Below are 25,969 nucleotides of genomic sequence, written 5' to 3'. Positions count from 1 at the left end.
AAGCCACTTTAAGATGCAGGCCTTTTGTTACTCAAATGAAAAATACATACTGCTTATGCTGACTTATTTGTTATTCAGCCAAAGAAGGTAATGGCAGCAAATCTCCAAGAAGCAGATTTCCTGACGTATTAGAAGTACAATGTATTCACCATGACCCTGATTTTTTTTTTTAATAGTTTTGAGAATAGAAGTATGTCTGTGCCTGGAAGAAAGACTGAAAAGCAATTCAATAAAATATTAATAGATGTTTCCTTTGATGGTGAATAATGAGTGACTTTATTTTTCTTCTTTACAATTTTTTATGTTTTCTAAGTTTTTCTACTATTTATATAATCAAAAAGTAAACTTTTAAAAAGTACTTGGGGATAAGACTTGTTTTTTTACCTATTAGGTTTCCAACAACTACCTTGGAGGGACAGCCGGGTGGCTCAGCAGTTGGGCGGCTGCCTTTCGCTCAGGTCATGATCCCGGGATCCGGGATCAAGTCCTGCATCAGGCTCCTGCGAGGAGCCTGCTTCTCCCTCTGCCTATGTCTCTGCCCCACTGTCTCTCTCTGTGTCTCTCATGAATAAATAAACACATCTTTAAAACGAACTGCTACCTTGGGCTTATAGAGAATGTATTTCTTTCTCATGGAAATGGTTTGTTATTGTTGTTGTTGTTGTTTAATGGAAATGTTTTTAATGATAGCCATACCCGGGATCCCTGGGTGGCGCAGCGATTTGGCGCCTGCCTTTGGCCCAGGGCGCGATCCTGGAGATCCAGGATCGAATCCCACGTCAGGCTCCCGGTGCATGGAGCCTGCTTCTCCCTCTGCCTGTGTCTCTGCCTCTCTCTCTCTCACTGTGTGCCTATCATGAATAAATAAAAATTAAAAAAAAAAAATGATAGCCATACCCTCTGCCTTGGATGGCTGCATCTCCTGCAAGGATGGAGTGGTGGAAGTGCTTGACTATGATGCCCCCTGCTGACCTGAAGATCCTTGACGAAACAGGGATTAGATCTTTAAGCTTTTGCCTTGGCTGGGGACCTAGCCTATAAAAAAAAAATCTAGCTGATTTGTCTTAAAACTTAAATAATTAATGAAAGGCAGTTATTCTTATTTCCTGAGCCATTTAAAATGTAAATTATGGGGCAGCCCCCGTGGCTCAGGGGCAGCCCAGGTGGCTCACCAGTTTAGCGCCTGCCTTCAGCCCAGGGTGTGATCCTGAAGACCAGGGATCGAGTCCCACGTCGGGCTGCTTGAGAGCATGGAGCCTGCTTCTCCCTCTGCCTGTGTCTCTGCCTCTTTCTCTGTCTCTCATGAATAAATAAATAAAATCTTTAAAAAAATAAAATAAAATAAATAAAATGCAAATTATGAGTCAGCCAGAGAAACTTCTAAAACCTTCCTAGTCACATCTGAATTCCTCACGTGAACGTTATATTTGTGAAACCTAGTACATAGAAAAAAAATGTACTTACCTATACATTAACTAATTCTGTGTTGATTCATTTCTTTTCAGATTTGGAAATAGTGGGATTTATTGATATAGCTGATATTTCAAGTCCCCCAGTTCTGTCCAGACATCTGGTCCTACCAATAGCACTTAACAAAGGTGAGTTCTCTTGTTATTCCAGTGATACAGATGAAGCATCTTATGATCTAAAGTTACTCTTAAATGTATGTAGTTGAGGTACAGCCACTCTGGAAAACTGTGCGGAGGTTCCTCAAAGAGTTAAAAATAGACCTGCCCTACGACCCAGCAATTGCACTGCTGGGAATTTACCCCAAAGATACAGATGCAGTGAAACGCCAGGACACCTGCACCCTGATGTTTATAGCAGTAATGTCCACAGTAGCCAAACTGTGGAAGGAGCCTCGGTGTCCATCAAAAGATGAGTGGATAAAGAAGCTGTATATGTATACAATGGAATATTACTCAGCCATTAGAAATGACAAATACCCACCCACTATTTGCTTCGACGTGGAGGGACCTGGAGGGTATTATGCTGAGTGAAATAAGTCAATTGGAAAAGGACAGACATTATATGGTCTCATTCATTTGGGGAATATAAAAATTAGTGAAAGGGAATAAAGGGAAAGGAGAGAAAATGAGTGAAAATATCAATGAGGGTGACAAAACGTGAGACACCTAACTCTGGGAAACGAACAAGGGGTAGTGGAAGAGGAAGTGGGTGGGGGGTTGGGGTGACTGGGTGATGGGCAATGAGGGGGGCACTTGGTGGGATGAGCACTGGGTGTTCTGCTATATGTTGGCAAATTGAACTCCAATAAAAAAAATTTTTTTAAGTATATAATTGATAGTATGATAGTCCATTTTGCAGAATTAGGAGAAAGGAATAGTTATTGGATTGAATATTTAAAAAATGGAGTGTTGCCTAATATACTGCAAGACTGTTTCTGCTGTTTCAATTTCACTACCATAAAAGAAACCCTTTAGCTGTCAATCTCTAGCTTCCCATCATCCTCAGCCCCAGGTAACCACTAAATGTCTTTTCTGTTTCTATAAGTTTGCCTATTCTGGATGTTTTATATAAATGCAATTCATATAATATGTGAAAACTGATTTTTATATGGACATAGGAAAACCTATGAATAGGAGTTTTTCTTACTTGTTATAATATGACTTTATAATCGAATACTCTCCTCCCAAGGATAGAAATAGCCAGGAGTATAATTGGAATTTGAGGTTTTTGTAGCTAATCTTAGTCTGACCTGTTTTCACAGAAGGTGATGAGGTGGGTACTGGCATAACTGATGACAACGAAGATGAAAATTCAGCCAATCAAATTGCAGGCAAAATACCCAACTTTTGTGTCCTGCTCCATGGCAGCCTAAAAGTGGAAGGAATGGTGGCAATAGTTCAATTAGGGTAAGAAACTTTCTTTACCTTTGGTTGAATGAGGGAGAAGAATCAGTGTACAAAGTGAAGTATTTCCCAGACTTTTCCTCATCACCTTTTTCCTCTCTTGGCCATACCCTTCCCACCTAACATCACCTTCTAAACTGCTCTTTAAATCATCCCCTAGAATAAGTACAGAGTGAGCCTTTAAATTCTATTGCTTTTATATTATATCCTTTTTTCTGTTTTTTTCTTTTCTATTCTATCTAGGAAATCTGGATTCAGTTGTAACAGTTGCTGTGGGATCTTACGCAGTATTCACAGGCTCCTCAGCTATAAGATGAGGAGGTGAAACTAAATGAAATAGGATTCCAAGAACATTAATTGAACATTTTACCATGTGCCAGGCACTCCTCTAGTCACTTTACATACGTTAATTCATGTAATCCCTTACAACAACACTGTACAGGGGGTGTCAGCATTATCCTTGTTGTATAGGTGAGAAACTGAGGCTTAGGGAGGTCAAGGAACTTGCTAAAGGTCACACAGCACCTAAATGAAAGAGCAAGGGTTCTTACTTGCATTCTGACTCCAGAGCCCATGTTCATGAACACTGCTAACCCATCCCTGTGGGAAACATCTTTCTAGCTTTTACTTTTGCTACAGTCTTGAAATTTGCAAAACCATATGCTTCCCTTTCTAGAATACCTATTGTTAGGAAAGAAGAGGTGACTGATCATCTTCTGGCTATCACCTGGGTTTGACTGGTATAGAAGATGAAGAGGTTAGGAGTACTCAGATGAAGTTCCATTTCTACTTGAGTTAAAATTACCTGGTCCAAAAAGAAGAATGCAATTCTTATTAGGTATTAGTTTACTGTATTTCTTGGTACCCAAGCTACTTGTACTGCTCTGAATATGAGAATTCCCTGGGGCCCTTTGAGAAGCATCAATAGAGCTGGGTGATGGCTTTGTGCCCTTTGTTAGAAATGCTGCTCTGTGTTGGTGCTGCTGTGAATGACTCATGGAAGCAGCTGAAACATAGGTCACAACCCTTACTCTTCCCAACCTCTGTAGCTATTTGCTGCCCTTGTGATTTTTTTTTCTTTTTTAAGATTACTTTTGATTTCCATATCTACCTAACTGAAAAATAATACATTTCCCAGAGGAATGGCAACATTAGGGGGCAGCAGTATGCATTTTCAGTTTTAGGATTTGGTTTTAGTAAAAACACCTGATTGCAAAGTTGAAGTCCCTGTCTCTCAAGAAAAACACTGGCTAGACTTACTTAACTTTATAGTCCCAGGCTTGACATTCACTTAACTTTATAGTCCCAGGCTTGACGTTCTTCTGATCTTCCATCTTCTCTCCATCTAGTCCTGAATGGCATGGAATGCTCTACTCCCAAGCTGACAGCAAGAAGAAATCAAACCTCATGATGTCTCTCTTTGAGCCTGGCCCAGAACCTCTCCCATGGCTAGGGAAAATGGCACAATTGGGTCCTATTTCAGGTATAACCCAGATCAGATTTTACTTATCTTGACTTTGTTTTCTCTCTGCTATTCTGAATGGCTCTGACTGTGTAGTCAGAGAGCTGTGTGATCTCTGGATGGATGTGCTGTGGTCTCTAATGCTGGGTTTGTGCATGGAGAACCCCAGCAGACTGTTATGTCTGAACTTTAACTTTACCTTGGGGAAACCGACTAGGTTGCTTTAAGTAAACATAAATGCTCTGCCTACAGGGGAAAGTTACTGTCCATAAACATTTTTTTCTTCAGTATACTATTTTCAATTCAGGTATCCCTAGTCATTTCTAGATGATTTAACCCCCATCTTGAAAGTGTTTTCCCTTGGCTTTCCTAACATTGCATTCTCCTGATATACTTTTTCCTTTGGCACCTTTGCTTTTTCTTATCATCTTATCTTCCTCTTGCCTCATGATTTTCTTTGCCATCTTCTCTTGGATTATTCTCTCTTGGTTATTTCATCAACCATCATAGCTTCAAACTCCCCCACATGTATGACTCTGGTCCTACTTGATCTCTCCTTGGAACTTGCATGTCATATTTCCAGTTCCCAGTTAGACCTGTCCACCTGGATATTCTGCTGTAGTACCAAGCAGCTCGCAGCATGTTTGTTACAGAAACTGTAGTCTCTTAACTCTTCTCTCCTAAACTGTTCCTTTTTCTGACTTTCCTGCCCCATCTAATTGAGACCTAAGTATTCCTAGGTACTCAGGCTCCACCTGTAGAGTCATCCTTGACTCATTTGGACCCAATTCAATATCAGGAACATCTACCAAGCAACCTTTTAGGGGATAAAAGTTAGCCAGAGTTGCTCAAAGTCCAGTAGAAAATGGAATAATAAACAGACTGGTATAAGATCAGAGTTGGCCTAGATGATCAGCTCTGCCTAGAGGACTAAGGGAAATCTTCACAGAGGAGAGACATTGTAGGAGAGTTTGTATTCTGGGTACTGGTGCCTCCTGGAGTTGTGTAATATGGCTGAAATTCAAGTTGGAGCTAATAAATTTGAGTTTAGAAAGATAATTCTGGGCACACCTGGGTGGCTCAGTTGGTTAAGCATCTGATTCATGCTTAGGCCATGATCTCCGGGCTGTTGTGAGATCAAGCCCTGCATTAGGTTCCATACTCAGTGAGGACTCTACTTGACATTCTCTCTCCCTCTCTCTCTGTTCCTCCTCTGCTCATGTATGCACGCTGTCTCTCAGATAAGTAAATAAATAAAATATTAAAAAAAAATAAAAGATAATTCTGTGGAGTGTGGATTTGGAAAGGTAAAGGCATCCCATAGTTAGAAGTCTACTGTGATAGTCCTGAAGATACAAAGATGAGAGCCAGAATGAACAGTGGCTGGGAATAGAGAGGATGGAGATCCATGGAAAAGATATTCAGGAAGCAGAATCAACAGTGTTTGGATGAGGATAAAGGAAATGGAGGTCTTGAGGATGATACCAGGTTTCTGACTTGGGCTGCAGGGAGAAAGGTGATATTGTTAATGGGAGCAGAGAACAGAGGAAGAAGAGTAGATTTGGAAAGACATCTTCTGTGCATGTTGAATTTATGCCTGTGAGATTTAGGTAGAGGTGCCTAGAGATAGTTCCTATAGGAGTTCTGCAAAGAGGACAGAGTTGGATATATAATTTTTAGTTATAAGCATACTGCTGATAGTTAAAATGGTGAGAATGAGGGCAATTGTTTAGGGCAGTGCTTCACACATTTGAATTCTTATGTACAAAAAACAAAACAGAGGAACTCCTTTAAAAATTGTTCCCTGGGCCCCACTTACAGAGATTCTGATTCAGTAGGTCTGGATTCCGGCCCAAGAACTTGAAGTTCTAATATTACCCAAGTGCTTATGATCCAGGTGATCCATAACCACACATTAAGAAGCCCTTGCCTCAGGAAGAAAAAAAGAGACCCAAGGACCAAATCCTTAGAAAAGAGTAACTACTGGTGATAGTGGAAAGGGTGCTAATAAATGAAAATGAGAAGGGAATAGGCAGAAGGAAAAGTAGAAGAAAGTGATGTCACAGAAGCCAAGAGAATAAAAAGATTCAAGAAAAAAGTACAGTGTCTCATACAGATGTATTATATGTGGCCTGCATACCCTGTCTACTGCACATGTGCATGTCAGTTTAGCCTGAAGGATGCCTTTGCCACTGAAGCCTAGAAAAGATTTTGACTGAGTATAGACCCTAGAAGCTAGGCAGTAAGCTGTATCAATAAAGGGCCAGATAGTAAATATTTTAGTTTTTGCAAGCCATATGATCTCTGTCTTAACTGCTAAACACTGCCATTTTAGCACAATACGTAAATGAATGGGAGTGACCTCTTCCAATAAAATATTCTTTATGGACACCAGAATTTGAATTTCGTATAATTTTCACATGTCATGAAATCTTATTCTTTCGATTTTTCCCCCAACTATTTAAAAATATAAAAGCCATTTTTAACTCAAAAAGAGGCAGCAGGCCGTAGTTGGCCAGCTCTTGGGGTAGGATACAGGGCCTGGCATTTTAAAGTTCACACAGGAAAAGAGATATGATTTTGGTTCCAAACAAGACAAAGAACTGAAATCTCTGAGTAAAGCTAGGAATGTGGAAGATCTGTTCCCTCGGTGAGATGTTGACAAGAAAAATTCTACCCAGGGATCCCTGGGTGGCGCAGCGGTTTGGCGCCTGCCTTTGGCCCAAGACGCGATCCTGGAGACCCGGGATCGAATCCCACATCAGGCTCCCGGTGCATGGAGCCTGCTTCTCCCTCTGCCTGTGTCTCTGCCTCTCTCTCTCTCTCTCTGATGACTATCATAAATTAATTAATTAAAAAAAATTCTACCCATTGTTTCTACCTGTTTTTCTACATATTAAAAAAAAAAAAAGGCTCCCATGAGAATTTGAAGCCCAAGTTGTGCACCATGCAGATTGACACTACCCATTCTGAAGTAGGACTCTCCAAAACCAAATAATGCACTAAAAAACTCTTTCTGAAGCAATGAAACCCATGGTGCATCCTCCAGAGTAAATATAATGACAACCCAAGGCAAAAGGACTTCTGCCAAAAATATCCCTGCTGAAGATGTGTTCCTGATTTGAAGAAAAGTCTTTAAATTATGTAAGGATTTTATTTCTTTTGAAGGGAGGCCAACAGGAGGATTAGTCCCTTGAGAACTTAATCTAAAAGAGACTGCAGAATGAGTGTTGTAAAGAGTTTTAGGAAGGAATAGAACCAGGAGGAATGAAGAGGACACTATGAATCAAGAGTCATTTCATCCCTACAGGAGATTTTTGGGTAACTTAGGTCCATGGTTAGCTAGGAGGCAAGTTGAGGAGTGTGTCTAAGATGAGGAAACGACCATGACAGGTTTGCCACAAGAAGAGAAAAGTAAGGCAGTAACTGGAGAGCACAGGGCAGAGGAAGCTGTGGGTATTAGGTTGTAGAGATTCCTTACCTCCTGGTCTCTGTAGCAATCCTAAATTCATTCTGCCTTTTCATTTGCCCTGCTCTTGCCCTGTTTTGGCTTTTTTTTTACCTTTCATTTAGATCAAAGGCCAGCTAACCAATGCCTGCTGGCCAAACTAGCCCACTGTTTATTTTGTAAATAAAGCTTTAATGTAAAGTTTCATTACACAGTCATACTCATTTAGGTGTGTCTTATCTAGGGCTGCTTTCCTGCTTTGGGGGCAGAGTCGGGCAGTTGCAACAGAAACCATATAACCCATAAACTAAAATATTTATTGTCTGGCCCCTTTGCAGGAAAAGTTTGTTGATCCCTGACCTAGACTGTTGTGACATTTTTCACACAGATTACTTGTCCATAATCTGAAGTGTAACATTCAGATTCCTTTCTTTTTTTTTTTTTTTTTTTTTATAAGTTTATTTATTTATGATAGCCACAGAGAGAGAGAGAGAGGGGGGCAGAGACACAGGCAGAGAGAGAAGCAGGCTCCATGCACCGAGAGCCCGACGTGGGATTCGATCCCGGGTCTCCAGGATCGTGCCCTGGGCCAGAGGCAGGCGCTAAACCACTGCGCCACCCAGGGATCCCCCAGATTCCTTTCTAATCTAGTTTCCAATCTAGCAGTGCTTGGTTTGTTACACATATTTTTCATTCAGGTTTGAACTGCTTTTTACTTTGCCCCTTATTCATTTTTTCCTGCCTCAGGGTCTGTTCTTTTTTTTCAAATTAAGAGAATAAAGCTACATTTTATTGAATTTAACTTTGTACCAGGCACTGTGCTAGACACAATGAAATGTGTAATCTCATTTAATTCTGGAGACAGTCTTATGAAGTTAGAATAAAACAGGCTTTATTACAGACAGGGGAGGGAGTGAAGTCCTTCTTGACTCCCACTTTCCTCCTGGCTGCCAGGACATTGCTTAGCTCTTCTCTTTTCCTTTTGGCACAAATGTGTGTCCCCACCCTTCTCTTGGTGAACTTGTCCTTGGAGACCTTGAGCAGCTCCATGGCACACTGCTCGTATGGAGCGAAGCCTCACATGATCCAAGAGGATCATGTCCTGCGCAGACTTGATATGCTTGGTGAGGCGCCCATGGTAGTGGCTGTGGTCACTGATATTCTTAGCCAACTTGTGGTCCTCGTTGACGTCCATGGCTGTAGGGTAGCACAGAGCCATGGCTGCTGCCCCCCCAGGTTTTTTCTTTTTTTTTTTTTTTTTAATTGAAGTATAATTAACATACTGTGTTAGTTTCAGGTATAGGATATAATGATTCAGCGATTCTATACATTACTTGTGCTTAATCCCCTTTATCTCTTTCACCCATCTTCCCACACACCTCCTATCTGGCAACCACCAGTTCTCTCTGCTTAAGAGTCTGTTTTTTGTCTCTTTCTTTATTTCTTTTGTTTCTGAAATTATACATATGAGAAGTTGTGTGGGATTTGTCTTTCTGACTTATTTCACTTAGCACCATATTGTTACAAATGGCAAGATCTCATTCTTTTTTATGGCTGAATAATATCCCATTGTGTAGATAAATACACACGCCTTATCTTTTTCCATCCTTCTATAGATGGATTCTTGGGTTGCTTCCATACCTTGGCTGTTGTAAATAACGCTGCAGTAAATATAGAGGTGCATATATCTTTTCAAATTAGTGTTTTCATTTTCTTTGGTAAATACCCAGTAGTGGAATTAATGAATCATACATAGTAATTCTATTTTAATTTTTTGAGGGACCTCCATACTGTTTTCCACAGTGACTGCACTAATTTGTATTTCCACCAACATTGCTCAAGGAACCAGAGGTTTCTTTTTCTTCACATCCTGGTCAATACTCATTTTTTGTTTTTGTTTGATTGTTTTTAAAGATTTATTTATTTATTTTAGAGTGTGTGTGTGTGTGTGTGTGTGTGTGTGTATGTGAGGGTAGGGCAGAGGGAGAGAGTCTTTCAAGCTGACTTCTCTCTGAGCACGGAGCCCAACACAGGGCTCGATCCCACAATCACGATCTGAGCCAAAACCAAGAGTCTAACGTTTAATTGACTAAGCCATCCAGGCATCTCTATTTTTTGTTTTTTATTTTAGTCATTCTGTCAGGTATAAGGTGATAATGCGTTATGGTTTTAATTTGCATTTCCTTGATGATCAGTGATGTTGAGCATCTTTTCATGTGTCTGCTGGCCATTTGCATGTCTCCCAAAAAATGTCTATTCAGGTCCTCTGCCTATTTTTTAATTGTATTATTTGTTTTTCTGGTACTGAATTGTAGAAGCTCTTGAGATATTTTGGATGTTAACTGCTTACTGGATATATCATTTACAAATGTCTTCTTCCATTCAATCGGTTGCCTTTTTGTTGTGTTGATGATTTTCTTGACTGCAAAAGTTTTATATTTTAATGTACTCCCTCCCAGTAGCTTTACTTTGCTTTCGTTTCCCTTGCTTGAAGAGACATACCTAGAAAAATTTTTCCATGGCCAATGTCAAAGAACTTGTATGTATTATTTATTTTTAGTCAAACCAAGGCATGCAAAACAGTATGGTTGTTTATAGCTATCCCTCCTACTTCTCATTCTGTTCCTAGAAACAACCACTTACAACTTCTAATTGTGGGAGGTTTTGTTTTGGTATTTATACTTATAAATAATATAAGTATTGAGGTTTTTTTCCATTTTAAATGTCCTTTTTTATTTTTTAATGTTGACTGCTTAGCTCTGTTAGCTTCACCATCCCCACCCACCCACCCAAGAAGCACATTTTTCCCTTCTATCCTTCCAGTGTGGTTACAGTGTTCTTTTTTGGGTAAAGCAGTATTCTGTCCTTGTTAGATGATGTGAACATTATTTATGACTAAGCCATGTGGTACACTGAGTTACATTTTGTTTTGCAACTCTTTGTTCTCTGCACCAGTTATTATTTTTTTAAGACATTTTTTTCTTTTTTCTAGCAGGCAAGATAAATGTGCAGTTGACTCCTGAATAATGTGGGGGTTATGACTTTTAACTCTCCCACAACTTAACTAGTAAGGGACTACTGTTGACCATAAGCCTTACCCAATAACAAACAGTTGATGAACAGATATTTTGTATGTTATATGTATTATATGCTGCATTCTTACAATCAAGAAAGCTAGAGAAAATATTATTTTAAAAAGCCTAACAAAGAGAAAATACATTTACAGTATTTGTATTTATGGGAAAAGTTTTGTGTATTAGTAGACCTATACGGTTTACAACCATGTTGTTCAAAGGTCAGCTGTCTTCTAACTTCCGTTAAAAGGAAGGCTGTATTGGAAGACACTGAGGTTCCTCAGAGACTCCAGGAAAGAGCGGGGCAAGCAGGCTGTGGGGGTGACCAGCAGCAGAGGAGGGCACCCCGCCCTCCCCTCTGGGCTCTCTCATGGCCTTCTCTTTACTTTCTTTTGTGTCTTTGCTTTTCTTTGCTCTTTTCTGTATACTTGCCATAATTCCCCCCTAAGTAAAATACTTTCTTCAGGCATTTTTGTCAGTCTTCTTTTTTTCCCCTTAGAGTCATTTCCCTTCCTTTTGTTTCTTAAGTAGACCGTTGGTTCTTTAGGCTTTCCCTTCCCATCTCTCCTGTGGCTTTCCTGTTTTGTGACTCCACCTGAGAAAAGGGTACATGGGACGTAGGTATTTGAAATCTTGTATATTTGGAAATATCTGTATTGATAGTTCAGTTGGGTTTTGAGTGCTGGGCTGGGAATCACATTACCTTAGTTAGAGTTTTTGGTGCATAGTTCTGTTTTTCTTTTCTGGCTTCCTGTGTTGCTACTGAGAGTCTAATCCCATGCTGCCAGTTTTTTGACCTGGATCTGTATTTCCTCTGCTCTCCCAGAGGCGTTTTCTTTGTGTCCTCATGTTCTGGATTTTCAGAATGATGTACTTAGTTGTTAGTCTCTTCATTCATCATGCTGGGCATTCACTGGGCCTTTCCACCTGGCAGTTTATGTTCTTCAGTCCTGGGAATGTGAATCGTGTTTTTTATTTTCCCCTCTCTGTTTTCTTTGTTCTCCCTTTCCAAAACATCTGTTTACGATTTTTGTATAATTTTCTTATTTTCCGGGATCCCTGGGTGGCGCAGCGGTTTGGCGCCTGCCTTTGGCCCAGGGTGCAATCCTGGAGACCCGGGATTGAATCCCACGTCGGGCTCCCTATATGGAGCCTGCTTCTCCCTCTGCCTGTGTCTCTGCCTCTCTCTCTCTCTCTCTCTCTCTCTCTCTGTGACTATCATGAATAAATAAATAAAATCTTAAAAAAAAATTATTTTCCACCCATTTTCCCATTTTCTTCTTTTTGTTCTAATTTCTGTAAAGTATCTTCAGCTTTATCTTGCAAGTTTTAAAAATTTCTGCTATCATACCTCTTATGTCTAAGATCTCCTGTTCTTTTTTCATAAATGCAGTATTTTTTGTCTGTCAAGCCAGTTACCACATATAGGCTCCAAATAACTAGAGACAATACAAGATAGACTGGGGTTAGATGTTGAAAAGTTTGATACTGATACTGAGTGCTATAGTAGAAAAGGGTCTAGAGAAAGTACTTTGTGCCAGGAACACTTAGGACAACTTGATGGAGAAGGTAGGATAAGATCTGGACCTGGAATATAAGTGAGTTTGGGTATGTGAGGAACAGTGGCGTTGAGTGGTAGAAAAAGCATTGCCTTTGCAAGCAGGCCCCACTGAGTGACTGTGAAGCCTGTGAACATCCAACCTCTCTGAGCCTCAGTTCCCATCTTTCATGGGACCAATAATATCTACCCCCCACTAGAGTTGCTGTAAGGAAACAAGGTGTATATATAAAGTGTTTGGAACTTAATACATATTCTTTATTCTGTAAGTTCCTTGAGTCCAGAAAAAAATCTTCTCCATCCACACTTCTAGTGGAGTGCTTGCTGCTAGTGGGGACTTAGTACAGCTAATGAGTGAGCAAGTAAGTAAGGGAATAAGTGGATGAGAGAATGGAGCACTCCAGGCAAGGGAAATAACAGAAATAGTGACAGGAAAGTTGGAAATAAACGTGGTGCATGGAGAAAGACTGTTGGGATCTTGGCCTGGCTAAAAAAGGTTTATATATGTGCAAGTATCTGTGGAAATATGTCTGGAAAGCTGGGCTGATACCTTTTGGAGGGGCTGGGAGGAGGCGCCAGTAGAAAACATTTAAATTAGTGGCCAAATTGGGGTTAGAGAGCTTCTGCCTCAGAGAAACTGGGTTAATTCTAGTTGCACACATGAATATTTGGGCAAGGGATTTAAGCTCCCTAAACTTGTTGGGGAAATGATCCAGCTCTGTCTACCCCAGAAGGTGGTAGTGATCAGGATAAAATTAGCCAGTAGATATAAGTGGCAAAGTTTCATTGGCTCAGGAAGCAGAAAAACAGAAAACTTTATTCACATGGCTTAAAAAAAAAAAAAAAAACCTGGCTTTAAATCTTTGAAAGCAATAACTAATATGCCATGATACATGGGATGTATTTTCACCAAGAAAGTAATTCTTCTCTTGCCCTTTTCCTAATGTAACTACATAAAATTTTCCTCTGGAATTTTCTCTGTTTAGACTTATGCTGTCCAGTCCTGTCACCACTAGATACCTGAGGCTATTTAAGTTAAAATGAGTAAAATTTAAAATTCAGTTCCTCAGTCACTCTAGCCACAAGTTAAGTGTTCAGTGGCCGCATGGACCAGTGACTACCATTTGATCATTGTAGAAAATTCTGTTGGAAAGCACTGGACTAGACTACATAGAATTGTACTATGTGTGTTTATGAATTTTTTTAAATATATACTTTAGAATCATCGCATGTAATGGTTTTATTCTTTCTGACCTCAGTTCATAAAGCAGGTAAGTGAAGTATGTCTATTCAAAAACATTAATTTGTTTTTTCACCTACATGGGCCTCAGTTGATTGTTTAGTCTCCTGCATCAGTGGCTTTCTGTTGAGAACTGGTTCCCTAACCTGAGGGAAGTGAATGGATTTTCTTAATTAAGGAAATAACAGGATGTAGAAGATTGAATGATTTGAAGAGCTAGCCTAATTGGAAATGTAATTGATTATGTTTTACCAGATGTCATTTCAAGAATGTCTTTTTCTTTTAAGATGCTAAAGAAAATCCTTATGGAGAGGATGACAATAAGAGCCCATTCCCCCTGCAGCCCAAAAACAAACGCAGTTATGCCCAGAATGTGACTGTCTGGATCAAACCCAGTGGCCTGCAGGTAACATGACCATTCACGTTGCTTCCTGCTGGGCAGGGGGAGGAATTCTGCAGGCAGACAGACATCTGATTTGATTTTCCTTTCATTTGATACTTAGTAATTCATTTACTTCCAATGTTTGTCATTATTTCCAAAAAGAATTTGAGGTGGCCTACAGTAAAACACGTATACAGCAAAATCACTTCTTAAAAATTTAGAGCAGCACAAAACCTAGAGCAAGAGGGGAGACAGTTGTGCCAGGAACCCAAGGGGAAATGATAATTGTATTTGAGCAATTTGGCTCTCAGCTTCCTGCTACCTGGGTCAGGAAAACTACATGTAGGGTTATATGATTTTTCTTGTCTGATAAAAGGAAGCATGTCCAATTCTAGAGAGACACATTTTCCTGGCATGTTCAGTGTAAAATTTTTGACATGGTGAGGCCTTGACATAATGGCTTTTATCTTTAACAGCAGTTTTAAGAAGGATGTAAAAATCTTTGTTGGGTTATTTCTTCTGTCCCCATATAGAACCCAAGCAATGGCATTACACCTTAATTGCATAAAAACATCTTTATGGAAAACTAAGTTACACTGTTATCAAGGTATGCTGCTTTCAAGCAAAGTACTCAGTGATATTTCTCCTTCCACTGACTTGCAGTCATTTCTACCTATTTTTAAAAATTACTTTTTGAGCCTTTTAAGAAAAAGATTTTTACTTATTTGAGAGAGAGCATTCCAGTGAGAGCGAGCATGGGTTGGGGGGAGGGGGCAGAGAGAGAGAGAAGCAGGCTCCCCCGAGCCCCTGATGCAGGGCTCCATCCCAGGCCCCTGGGATCATGGCCTGAACTGAAGGCAGCCTCTTAACCAACTGAGCCATCCAGGTGCCCCTTTTTAGAGCCTTTTTTCTCATTTGAGCACCATTTTTTTTTTCTTTATTCCTCCAATGAGTCCAACCTAAGCCAAACAAGAAGAGGTTAGGTCATCTAATAAGGGAAGTAGCTTCTGTTGATGGCACGGTTTCTTGTAGCCCCCTTACCACAGAAACTGAACTCATCCTGCCATGGCTAAGAGGATGGGGCTTTGTTGGCAAATCAGATTCTCTCTTTCCTATCATCCCTGACCCTAGTACTTCCCTGTCAGAAGGAAAGCTGAATTTTTCTTAAATTATTTTTTTTTATTTATTTTTTTTTAAGTTTTTTTATTTATTTATGATAGTCACAGAGAGAGAAAGGCAGAGACATAGGCAGAGGGAGAAGCAGGCTCCATGCACCGGAAGCCCGACGTGGGATTCGATCCCGGGTCTCCAGGATCGCGCCCTGGGCCAAAGGCAGGCGCCAAACCGCTGCGCCACCCAGGGATCCCTTCTTAAATTATTTTTAAATTTTGTTTTGGTCTTGGTGTATTTTTTTATCGTGAAAAACACATAAAAGTGATCATTTCAGCCGTTTTAAAGTATACAGTTCAGTGGCATTTAGTACAATCATAATGTTATACAACCATCATCACTATGTAGTTCTAGAACATTTTCATCACCTCAGGAGGAAACCTTGTACCCATTAAGCAAGTCACTCTACATTCCTAACTTCCCCCAGCCCTTGGCAACCATTAATCTGCTTCTTGACTCTATGGATTTGCCCTATTCTAGATATTTCATATAAACAGCATCATATAGAGGTGCCTGTGTGGCTCAGTTGGTTAAGTGTCTACCTTCAGCTCAGGTCATGATCCCAGGGTCCTGGGATCGAGCTCCACATTGGAATCTCCCTCTGCCTTTCCTCCTGGCTTGTGCTGTCTCTCACTCACTCACTCTTTCAAATCAAATCTTTAATAAATAAATAAGTAGCATCATAGAGTATGTGATTTTTTGTCTTTGGGTTCCTTCACTTAACATAATGTTTTCAACATTCAGACATGTTGTAACATAGATCACTACTTCATTCTTTATGATGGCCACATTTCTTTACCCATTCATTCAGTTGATGAACATTCAGATTGTTTCCACCTTTTGGCTGTTGTGAATAATGCTGCTAAGAACATTTGCCAAAAATTTTCTTTTGTTGCTATGCTATTGTCATAACTTAGAAGTCATTACCAATCCCAGGTCATGAAGAGTTACACCTATGTTTTCTTCTAAGAGTTTTTGTAGTTTTAACTCTTGCATTTAGGTCTCTGAACTATTTTTTTTTTTTTTGTACATGGTATGAAGAGTCCAGCTTCATTCTTTTACATGTGGATATCCAACTGTCCTGGCACCATCTGTTGAAGGGACTGTTCCTTCCCCCATTGAATGGTCTTGGCACCCTGGCCAAAAAAGCAGTTGGCTATAGATGGATGGGTTTAATTGGATGTATTTTTGTGGGACAAGTTCATTTCTGTCACTAGGGGATTTATTATCATCAAACATTTTGAAGGAGAGAGGTCCTTTACTAATTTGAATAGAATAGTGACATTAACTCAGAAGGGATCCGCTGACACTGTACCTCTGTTCCCATTTTCATTTCTCTAAACATTTAGAGCCATTCTTTTGTATTCTTTCCCCGTTGACTGCAAAATCTTACTGTTGAAATCTTTTTACCTTTGATAGACAGATGTACAGAAGATTTTAAGAAATGCAAGGAAACTACCTGAAAAAACACAGACATTCTATAAGGTGAGACTATCCGAATTATAGTGGAAGAGGGTGGGCTCTGGGATGTGTGCCAAAAATAAATGGTTCTCAATTGTCGGAGAATGTGATAGCAGAGTGAACATGGACAGCAGTTAGAAATATTTGGCTTATGCCTCAGTGTTTTCATTGATAAAGTCAGTAGAAGTGATAGGTCCACCACTGCCCTAAAGTCCAAGAATTGGAAGTATTTAAGTGACCTGATTTTGTGCACAAGGGCTCCTCTTTATTGGTGCTGCTGTGAGTGACTGAAGAAGTCAGAAGAACCTGTGGGCCAGCCCTGAACTCTCCTCATCACTCTCATATGAGTATCTAGTCCAACCCCAGGCAACCAGGATGCCCTCCTGGGATGGTGATTTCCCAGAACATTCTTACCCACCCAAGAAGCTGCTTCCAGGAAGGACTACTAAAATTGTACTTTTATGAATTGGATAACGATGGCCCTCCGGAAACCTGCCTAACTAATCCAGAACTATTGGCAGAGGGAATAAAGTTATAACTAGTGAGTGGAGTTGGGGGTGCATTTAAGGAAACACCTTGTTTCTTCCTTTTCCATCTAGTGTTTGGTTGAAATGAAATTAAGTGGTGTGTGACGTATGCGGTGTTGTCAGTTGCGGCCCAGCTGCTAATAGTTCACGGCGCACACAGCCTCCCTCAGGCTAGCATCTCTTCCGGAGAACATACGTGCTACTTTGGGTGTTATCTCATTATCTTTATGTCACTGTTGTCTTCAAACCTAATTATGTGGCAAGCTGGTGAAATCAAGCAAGAGCAACCTTAATCAGAGTTCAAACTAGAGCTGCTTGGCCGCCATGCCCTCCCTCCCCGTGAAGCCCATAGTGTACATGGCCCCTTGTGACCACTCCTTGGGGGTAGTCCCTCTCTTGCCTGCACACATTTGTCAACTGTCTACTCAAGAAGGCGTACTCCTACTTTGGCCTTCTGCTGAACTTTAATCTTGCTAACAGATGATAGTAGCGAGATGGTCAGAAAGCCCACTTCCAGCTGTATACAATCCCACTATCAGATGTGGAAGGGCCTCAGCCAGGCAACTGCGTCAGCCCCTACAGAGGACGAGGAGGAGGCCACCCTTCTTGCTTTGTGCATGAGACCACTAAGACCTGGAGAGGCTACACAATTGGCCTAGATTGCACTGCTGCTAAGTGGTTGACGGGGCTTTTTGAATTTCAGTTTCCATCCACTACCCGACCCTTCTTTTTGTGAAATCTTTCAGGTCAGACTTCTTGAATCTTTCAGAACCTCCACCAAACATGTTCATTGTTGTTTGGCCTAAGGCCCAGTCAGGAAGGAGGTTAGAGGGTTCAGAGCCCCTGAGGTTTGGGACTAGCCTTTTCCATGGCTGAGTAACAGGAAAAGTCATTCACTTGAGAGTTATGAGTGAATGAAATGTGCGCAAAGTGTCTCGTGTTTGGTGTAAGTGCTTATCAGCTGTGGTGATGACCACCTGTGTCTGAGCCAGCCAGCTTTCCGATCACCTGTAGAGGAACTCCCATCATGTCATCACACTCTCTTGTTACTGGCATCTCTACAAGCATTTGTTCTCCTATAAAAATGCTCACTTAAGTTAGGGGATCCAGAAAAACTTACTGAGTTGAGAGCACTTGGTAAGTATGTGATAAGGAAAATGCATTTCGTAAACATTGGTGGGGGTTTTCGATCTTGTTTCAGGAGCTAAACCGTTTACGAAAGGCTGCCCTGGCATTTGGTTTCCTGGATCTGCTAAAAGGGGTGGCTGACATGTTGGAAAGGGAGTGCACGCTGCTGCCCGACACAGCGCACCCAGACGCCGCATTCCAGCTGACCCATGCCGCGCAGCAGCTCAAGCTGGCCAGTACCGGCACCTCCGAGTATGCCGGCTATGAGCACAACATCACACCGTTGCACACAGACTTCTCTGGGAGCAGCGCTGAAAGGATGTGACGCTGACTATGGGAACCTGCCTTCTTTTTTTCATGACAGGTGAAAATGACTTGGGGGTAAAAACTTTCCAATTCGTTCACCTCTGTAAGAACCACCTAAAGACCCTCTGAGGCTGCCTCAGAAGTACTGGCTTCTGAGTTTCAGTGACTGCTCGAACCTGAGGAGGGTTCTGAAGGGTGGTTGGCTGCTTGGGCTTTGACCTACGCTTTCTGGGGCTGAGTCTTTAAGCCCAGAAATCCACTGTTGCTCTCATGATGAGCACATCTCCTGAGAAACTTAAAAGACTGCTGAGCACAGAGCTCTCCCCACTTCTCAGGAAACCTAATCAGCGAGGGTTCTCTGGCTTCCTGAAAGGCTCTTCTCACTCTCCTCTCCCAACCATTTGGATATTTTCCCACTTCTGTCCTTGGAATGAGCAGCCCAAATCGTCTGGGATTTGCTAAGTACAAGCCCAACACTATTAAGTTTCAGAACCTTAGAACTCGGGCAAAACCTTGATGGTAATAACCCTTTGGTGCTTTTGGTATGTCTTGACATACAGACTTTTCAACAGCAACCAGAAATGTGTAAAATGATTCCTGTTGCTTCAAGTTTTGTTCTGTTTTTTGATGAAAATAAAATACGTCATTTTCTATAAAACCGATTCCCTGGGAAACTAATGGGTCCTTGCCTTTCAGCCTGTCCTAGCATCTGAATGTAATTTCAGCTTCCTAAGTGGCCAGATTCGTAAATCCTGAGTTCCTTGGGTTCCATGCGGACATCCCTGTTTCTGGTTAGGTCTCTGCCTACGCCAGGTTCCACCCAAGTGGAAACGGTACCAATCCATTAGCTAGCTTCGTAACGTTGGCAAGTCACATAACTTCTCCGAGTGTTCTGTCATCAGTGCTTTTCAGATCACTCTGGATTTCCTGAGGGATCACTCCCGCAGGCCTCAACCCAAGCAACCCTTTAACATGCTGAGTTCAACATTTCACCAGGCTATCTACTATTTTGTCTGAACAAAGGACTTTCTCATTGACAGCTTGAAAACCTCTCAGACTAAATGATCTGTAAACACAGGCTATTAGGATTTTGATTGTAAATGTTTAATAGAAATACACAATCTTTTGCTTTCTCAGACAGCAATAAAGAAGTTTAGAACAATCACTAAGAGTACAGGACTCTGCCACAAAGATGCAGCATGTGCTGCAAAGCTGATCTGGCCAAGTAAACAAAGTCAGTTGAAAGAACATCAGAAGTTAACACAAACAAATGTTGACAGAAGTTACAGACATGCAAAATACCCGTCAGTGCAATGAACTTGTTTAAAAAAAACAACAAAACCAGCCAACCTGTGCTAGTTAGATGTTTTTAGGTCAAACCCACATTCCCATGTCAGGCCCAGAGAAAGAGCACAACTCACAGAGTCTCCTTTCCCCCAAGGACAATAGGAATACAGAACAGAAAGCTCTCGTGCTCTTAAATTCTTTTATACAAGCATCACTTCTAACACATATTTTACTTGGAATGTAGTAGAGCAAACGATGTTTTTGACAATGGCCAAACTTTACAATGTTGATCTTTCTCTCAGTTTCTCTGTTGGTGGGTTTCCCGCCAGGAAGCTTTGTTAAGCTCCTCCAGCCAGAGTTCTTACTCTGATTTCACTCTCTGAGAGCAGAAGAGTGAAACAACAGAACAAAGGCAGGTGTTTTTGCGGTCCGTTCCGCCCGTCACTCTGACAGGTATACAAGTAAATGGACTCAGCCAAGGCAGAGGAAGGAAGAAAGCTGTTTCACGACTGTCTTGTAGGTGTGTTTCATCCGCTCCCAGGTTGCTACAGGCTGCACTGCCAGCAGCTGTTACTACCTACCAGGTGGACCCTTCGGACACCCTGTAGCCCACTTGGGTTTGGAACTCTTAGAATCTCACGGTTTTCTAAACTAGTGTTCCATCTTTAGTGTTAAAAATAGTTCTGACTTAGCTCGGAATGAAGTAGGTGATCATGGTGTTCCAAGGTTCTGACTGGTTTCTCCCCATTCTGTGCCTCCTCAGTGTGCACACAGGTAAGCCCTGTCCTATCAGGTGGTGTTAGAAGCCAAAAGATGATCAGGAGTAATCTGTGTTCTCTGGCCCCACTCAGACTCAGAAATGTTTTATCAGTGCCTAAGTCAAACTTGATTTTCAAAAAAAAATCAAGGCCACCCCACTTCACAAGTCACCTCTTGGGTACGGAATGTGTAAGGTCCTGCCTGAATCACTTTCACAGGCAACAGTGCTTGTTTTTATCACAAGCAACCGCTGAAATGAACAAATCCCAGCTATGAGAATGGCCAGTACCTGGTAGGGTGAGGGCACTGAAGAAAGATCTCTGGCCCATGTGAGAGCGACAGGACAAGGAGTACATGGGGGTAGGGCTGAGTGAGTCTTTTGCTGTCATTAATGGAACACACAAGAACAAACCTGTCCTCAGGTATCAGGAATCCATGTCATGCAAGTATTACACTAAGATAATACAGATATTCAGGAATGTTACTGGAGAAAAGGGTAATATATATATATATATATAGCCTCACTGAGAATTTAATCATTTAACTTTAAAAAAACTTTTACATCAGTACAAGAAGGTAAAACTGTAAGAATTATAGATTAGGCTCAAACTGGCAAGAAATCATCTAAATCTCTCTTTTCAGTGGATCTTTTTCTTTTTTTGTCCAAAGCGCCGCCTGCGCTGTTTGTAAAGATGACGGAAATTGATGTACAACCCTGAAAAAGAAAAAAGAAAAAAAAGACAATGAGGGACCAAGGGAAAAGACTGAGGGCATCTTGGTCTATGTTTATAACCAGAAGCTTCTGGGGCAGGGACTATCTCCAGATGGCTGCTTATCCTTATCCCCACAGCACCGTGCTTACTACTGCAGGGTGCTCGGGAATTGTTAACTCTGAACAAGTTATCGTCAGTGCACTAGAGACCACTCACTTTGTCCCCAGTGGGTTTACTATTTCCTCTTCTCCCGTATTCTAATATGAAAATTTTCAATCATAGTGTACAGTAAACCAACACTTAGATCTACAACTTTAACTTTTTATTATATTCACTTTATCGCCTACCCATCGCCATCTCATTTTTGATGTATTTCACTGTAAGCTACAGACATCAGTATACTTCACTCCTAAACATCTCATTAATAAGAGTTCAGTTTTCCTTTGTTCTTTCTTTCAAGGTTAAGATTTACATTAAATGAAATATAGAAATCTGAATAAAAAACCCAATTTTTGATTCAAGGCTACACAATAACCTGTATTAAGCAACAGTCTTAAAGGTATGAAACACTTTTCTAGGAAGTAAATTAGAAAATCGCAGGATTTCAGAGTCAGAAAAAACTTTTAATCCTACTTGACCACTAACAAGTTCTGTGGCTTAGCCCCACCTCAGTTTCCTCATTGTACAAGAAGGTTAACAACACCTAATTTACAGGCTTACTAACGAGAGAATGAATGTTATGTTTACAAAAGCACTTTAATCTATATGCTAATGTAACTGAGTGTACTTCTAAATTACACAAATTTGAAATTTATTTCATTCTAAAGAATAAGAAAAACTACATTGTGGTCAAAAGCAATATGAATATAAAACCTTGTAAACTGGAGTGTACAAAATGAAGAAAAGGCACTAGGGTTAATGCACATTAAAATATTACCCTTCTAACTTTTCTAGTAAAATATTTCAAGGGTCCTTCCAATACTTATTCCTCTTGAACACGTTCAGTATGCACACCTCATGGAGCCTAGTTGCAGTAACACTAGCTTTATCCAGTAGTAGAGGTAAAGAACTCTTTTAATAAGTGCATTTTCCAAACTGAAGCATACTCCCTTCAAGAGCCAAACATTTTAACATTTTCTGGTTAGAAATCTTTCTGAAATAAATTACACCCTTTCTGAAATAGAAAAGAAGGAGAAATTGAATAAAATTTCACCTTTAGCAAATAAAGAAAGAAAGAAAGAAAGAACCAACCAACCAACCTTTGGCAGATGGTCTATACCCATAATGTAACTTGTGCTTTGCCATGTGCTGGTACCCTAAGGGGCTCCTAAGGGTGTGGGTCTCTTGTCCCCCAGTCCTAAATGATCAAGACCACTGAGTTTCTTGGATATACTTTTCATGGTCTTCCTCTCACTGGGGCAGCTAGCCTCCCAGATGGTCCCCAGTGATCCTACCTCCTGTATCTCCTACCCTTGTGTATCCCCTCCCATACTGTACCAGGTAGGACTGTGTAACCAACAGTATATGGCAAAAGTGGTGGTATGTCACTTCTGAGATGAGGGGATAGAAGGCAGTATGGACCTGATAAAGGTGCAAATCGTGTCTACAATGGTAATCATTACAATATATCGATGAACCAAATCAACACGTATACCTTAAATTTACACAATTTTATGTCAAATATATTTCTATTAAAAAAATAAATTTTTTTTTAAAGGCAAAAAATGAAGAGTGTGGCTTCTGGCCCTCAAACCACTTGCTCTGTGGGAAGCCATGTCCCAAGCAGCCACATGGAGAAGTACTGTGGCAAGAAACTGAAGCCTCCTGTTCACAGTTCCATGAGTGAGCTGGAGCAGATCTTCCAATCCCAGTCAAGACTGCAGAAACCGCAGCCCCTGACAGAGACCTCAGAGGGACTCTGAGCCACCCAGCTAGGCTGCTTTCTGACCCTCAGAAGCCATATGCGATAATAAGTGTTCATTGTCAGCTGTTGTCACTGAACATTGTCAGTGTTCAGCTGCTAAGTTTTGGGGTAATTTGTTACCACAGCAGTAGATAACTAACATACTATCTGTTGTCATAGCCTGTTGCTAGAAGACCAGACAGTCCTACTTAATTAGGGCCACCTTAAGATTTCTATGAACTAAAACAGAGAGAAATATGTAAATTATATTAAATGCATTAGAACTTCATCTAAAACAGTCCTTCTGGTCAGGAAGGCTTTTAAATTTCTCATATTTGCAATAATTAGGTTTACTTCTTTTAGTTCTTAGTTTTTAGGAATTAAGGCAAAGATCTGAGATTTTATATCAAAGAAACTTAACATATAAGCAGGTTTTACATGAGCAGCAGGGGGGGCCTTATTATTAGATGGAAGCTTTATGACATATCTTGGCTGCTCAGAGGCCTTGGCTGCCTTCTTCCTTCTTTGCTGCCAGTGGTATTATACAATAACCTCTGAACACTCTGGATAAGCAATGTGTCATAAAATTAGTAAAATTAAAATATGCTTCTTAGTCTACTTCTAAAGAGCTTCTTACATTGTTTTAAACATGAGATATGGTACATTCCCAGTGACTGAGAGCATGCCAAGAATATAAACTCACCCACTGGTGATTTGGAAGAAATATATAGCATATTCTCCTCATGGGTTTGTTTTATAAAATAATATTTTTAACTCTATACTACTCTTCTGGAAATAACAAGCCTACTAAAGGCTTTGAAAACTTTGAGTCATTTAACTCTATCCTCTAAGAAGTAAGAGGGAAAAGCCAATACTTACCTAAAAATAATATTATAAGATAAATCTGAAGAAAAAAGGAAAATCTAACTTTGATTTTCACCGGATATGGCAATGTGAAACTGAATCTTCCTGTTTCATTGAATACTGGAATTGACTGGATCACTGAGACAGCTGAAAGCAGAAACAAGAACTTGTCAGAAGCAAATGAGATACAGTACCATCTAGTGAGAGAAGCTTCTAACCCCCCCACCCCACCCCAGTTTCGGTTCCAGCTGTGCTGAAAACGCTTCCTCCCTCTTGGTACCTGTTTCATTTCTCTCCCTAGTTTTTACAAAAGATGAGCCTCCAAGCTGACAGTATGAAGGAGGAACATCCATTTTGTTTGTTTGTTTGGTTTTTTTTTTTGGAACATCCATTTTGATAGCACTGAGCTTATGGTTTTCTATTCTATAAAATGGGAGAGAAAAATCCCTACCTGCCTCACTCACTAGGTGTTTGTTAGAATAAAATGAAGTCATTGTGAGAACCTGCTTTGGAAAACTCTAAATACCATATAAATAGGAAGCATGCAATACATGAACACCCAGCTTCCAAACCTTACAAAAATGAGCTATTTCCCTGGAATAGTCCGGGTACCAGGAGTTTTATGGAAGGAAGCCACAAGAAAGAAATTCTTAAAAAGTCTAACACCCGTATATCCGACTAAGGCTGGCAGAGGAAGGAAGAAAGCTTTGGCCTATCAGCTCAGCTATCCTTTGGAACCAAGCTTATAAAACCTAGTGCTGAACAGAAAGTACCTTCTGCCAAACATCCTAGAGGATACAGGGGGATCCACACAGTGTAACGAAGCCATGTGAGCACCTTCCAATCCATGTCAATGCAGGAAAGCATGTAGAAGGGGTACCTATTGAAAATAAGGAATTCAGATGTGAAAAGCTACTTCAGGTCCTCAATGCAACCCTAGAGCATCATTCAAGAAGACTAATTTCACAATGAGCCACACACGGCTTCTTCAGAACAGAATTATAGTCCTGGGCTGTCTACTCACAAACTCCCATCACACTCTTCTCCCAATTTTCAGTGGATGTGAACTCTCTTTGATGGCAGACTAAGTTTAGGTCGTAAAGGAACCGTCTTTGGAATAGTTCAGTATATGGAATGAATGTTCAAAAGCTCTTTGCTTTTTAAGTTCTGATTTATGTTCTAAGTAGGTAAGGATGACAGACACCTTGATAATTTATCTCTGGATAAAGGAATGCCATCAAAGTATATGGGGCCCTTGGGTAGCTCAGTTGGTTAAGTGTCACTCTTGATTTTAGCTCAGGTTATGATCTCAGGGTCATGAGATTGAGTGTGGAGTCTGCTTAAGATTCTCTCTCCTCAAAAAAAAAAAAAAAAAAAAGATTCTCTCTCTTCTCCAGAACTCTGCCCTTCTCCCACTTAAAAATAAAACAAAAAAAAATTCAAAATTAAAGTATACAAAAGACTCCTAACCTAGAAGTAGATACACTCTTTTTAAAAAAGAGATAACAAAAAAGAAATTTTTCTTCCCAGAGTTAATATTAAGTTTTTATAATCTCTTTCACCTCTGTATTAGTAGATTAGAGGGTATACGGGATACTATTCAGAGCACAGTTAAGACACAATCTAGGGCTGCTCCCGCCTCTTCTCCCTCTCAACTATTAACTTTGCCAAAATATCTCCAAACCCAGAGCTGAGGAGTCAGTCTGCAAAACCCTTGCTCCACCTGACCAAAAAAGAAATGGACTATGTATGGTCGGGTAGAGAAAAATACCTCTACTTTTAATATTTTCGTTGTTGTTAAAGATATTTCTCCT

At 40.5% G+C, this 25,969-nt stretch overlaps 2 protein-coding genes and 1 pseudogene across 10 annotated transcripts in view; 1 reads left to right on the top strand and 2 right to left on the bottom strand.

The window, feature by feature from the left end:
* Positions 1 to 19,291, top strand: part of INTS14 (integrator complex subunit 14) — a 35,108-nt gene extending 15,817 nt beyond the window's left edge. For all 7 annotated transcript variants that reach the window (XM_077881528.1, XM_077881529.1, XM_077881530.1 and 4 more), the window contains 6 exons: positions 1,506 to 1,598; positions 2,732 to 2,876; positions 4,223 to 4,356; positions 13,943 to 14,061; positions 16,627 to 16,692; positions 18,397 to 19,291. In XM_077881528.1, coding sequence (XP_077737654.1) covers positions 1,506 to 1,598; positions 2,732 to 2,876; positions 4,223 to 4,356; positions 13,943 to 14,061; positions 16,627 to 16,692; positions 18,397 to 18,648 — 809 coding nt within the window. In that variant the 3' untranslated portion in view covers positions 18,649 to 19,291. The remainder of the gene's footprint in view (positions 1 to 1,505; positions 1,599 to 2,731; positions 2,877 to 4,222; positions 4,357 to 13,942; positions 14,062 to 16,626; positions 16,693 to 18,396) is intronic.
* LOC144302831 (large ribosomal subunit protein eL36 pseudogene) lies at positions 8,651 to 9,002 on the bottom strand (annotated as a pseudogene).
* A 420-nt stretch (positions 19,292 to 19,711) lies between the features above and the next one.
* Positions 19,712 to 25,969, bottom strand: part of HACD3 (3-hydroxyacyl-CoA dehydratase 3) — a 40,185-nt gene continuing 33,927 nt past the window's right edge. For all 3 annotated transcript variants that reach the window (XM_077881534.1, XM_077881533.1, XM_077881532.1), the window contains 3 exons: positions 24,929 to 25,035; positions 24,171 to 24,302; positions 19,712 to 21,390 (listed from right to left, as the gene is read on the bottom strand). In XM_077881534.1, the coding sequence (XP_077737660.1) occupies positions 21,314 to 21,390; positions 24,171 to 24,302; positions 24,929 to 25,035 (316 nt within the window). In that variant the 3' untranslated portion in view covers positions 19,712 to 21,313. The remainder of the gene's footprint in view (positions 21,391 to 24,170; positions 24,303 to 24,928; positions 25,036 to 25,969) is intronic.

Source organism: Canis aureus, chromosome 32, assembly GCF_053574225.1.
Source record: "Canis aureus isolate CA01 chromosome 32, VMU_Caureus_v.1.0, whole genome shotgun sequence".
Taxonomy (NCBI): Eukaryota; Metazoa; Chordata; class Mammalia; order Carnivora; family Canidae; genus Canis; species Canis aureus.
Note: the sequence above shows the minus strand (reverse complement) of the source record. Positions and strands in the feature narration are given on the sequence as shown.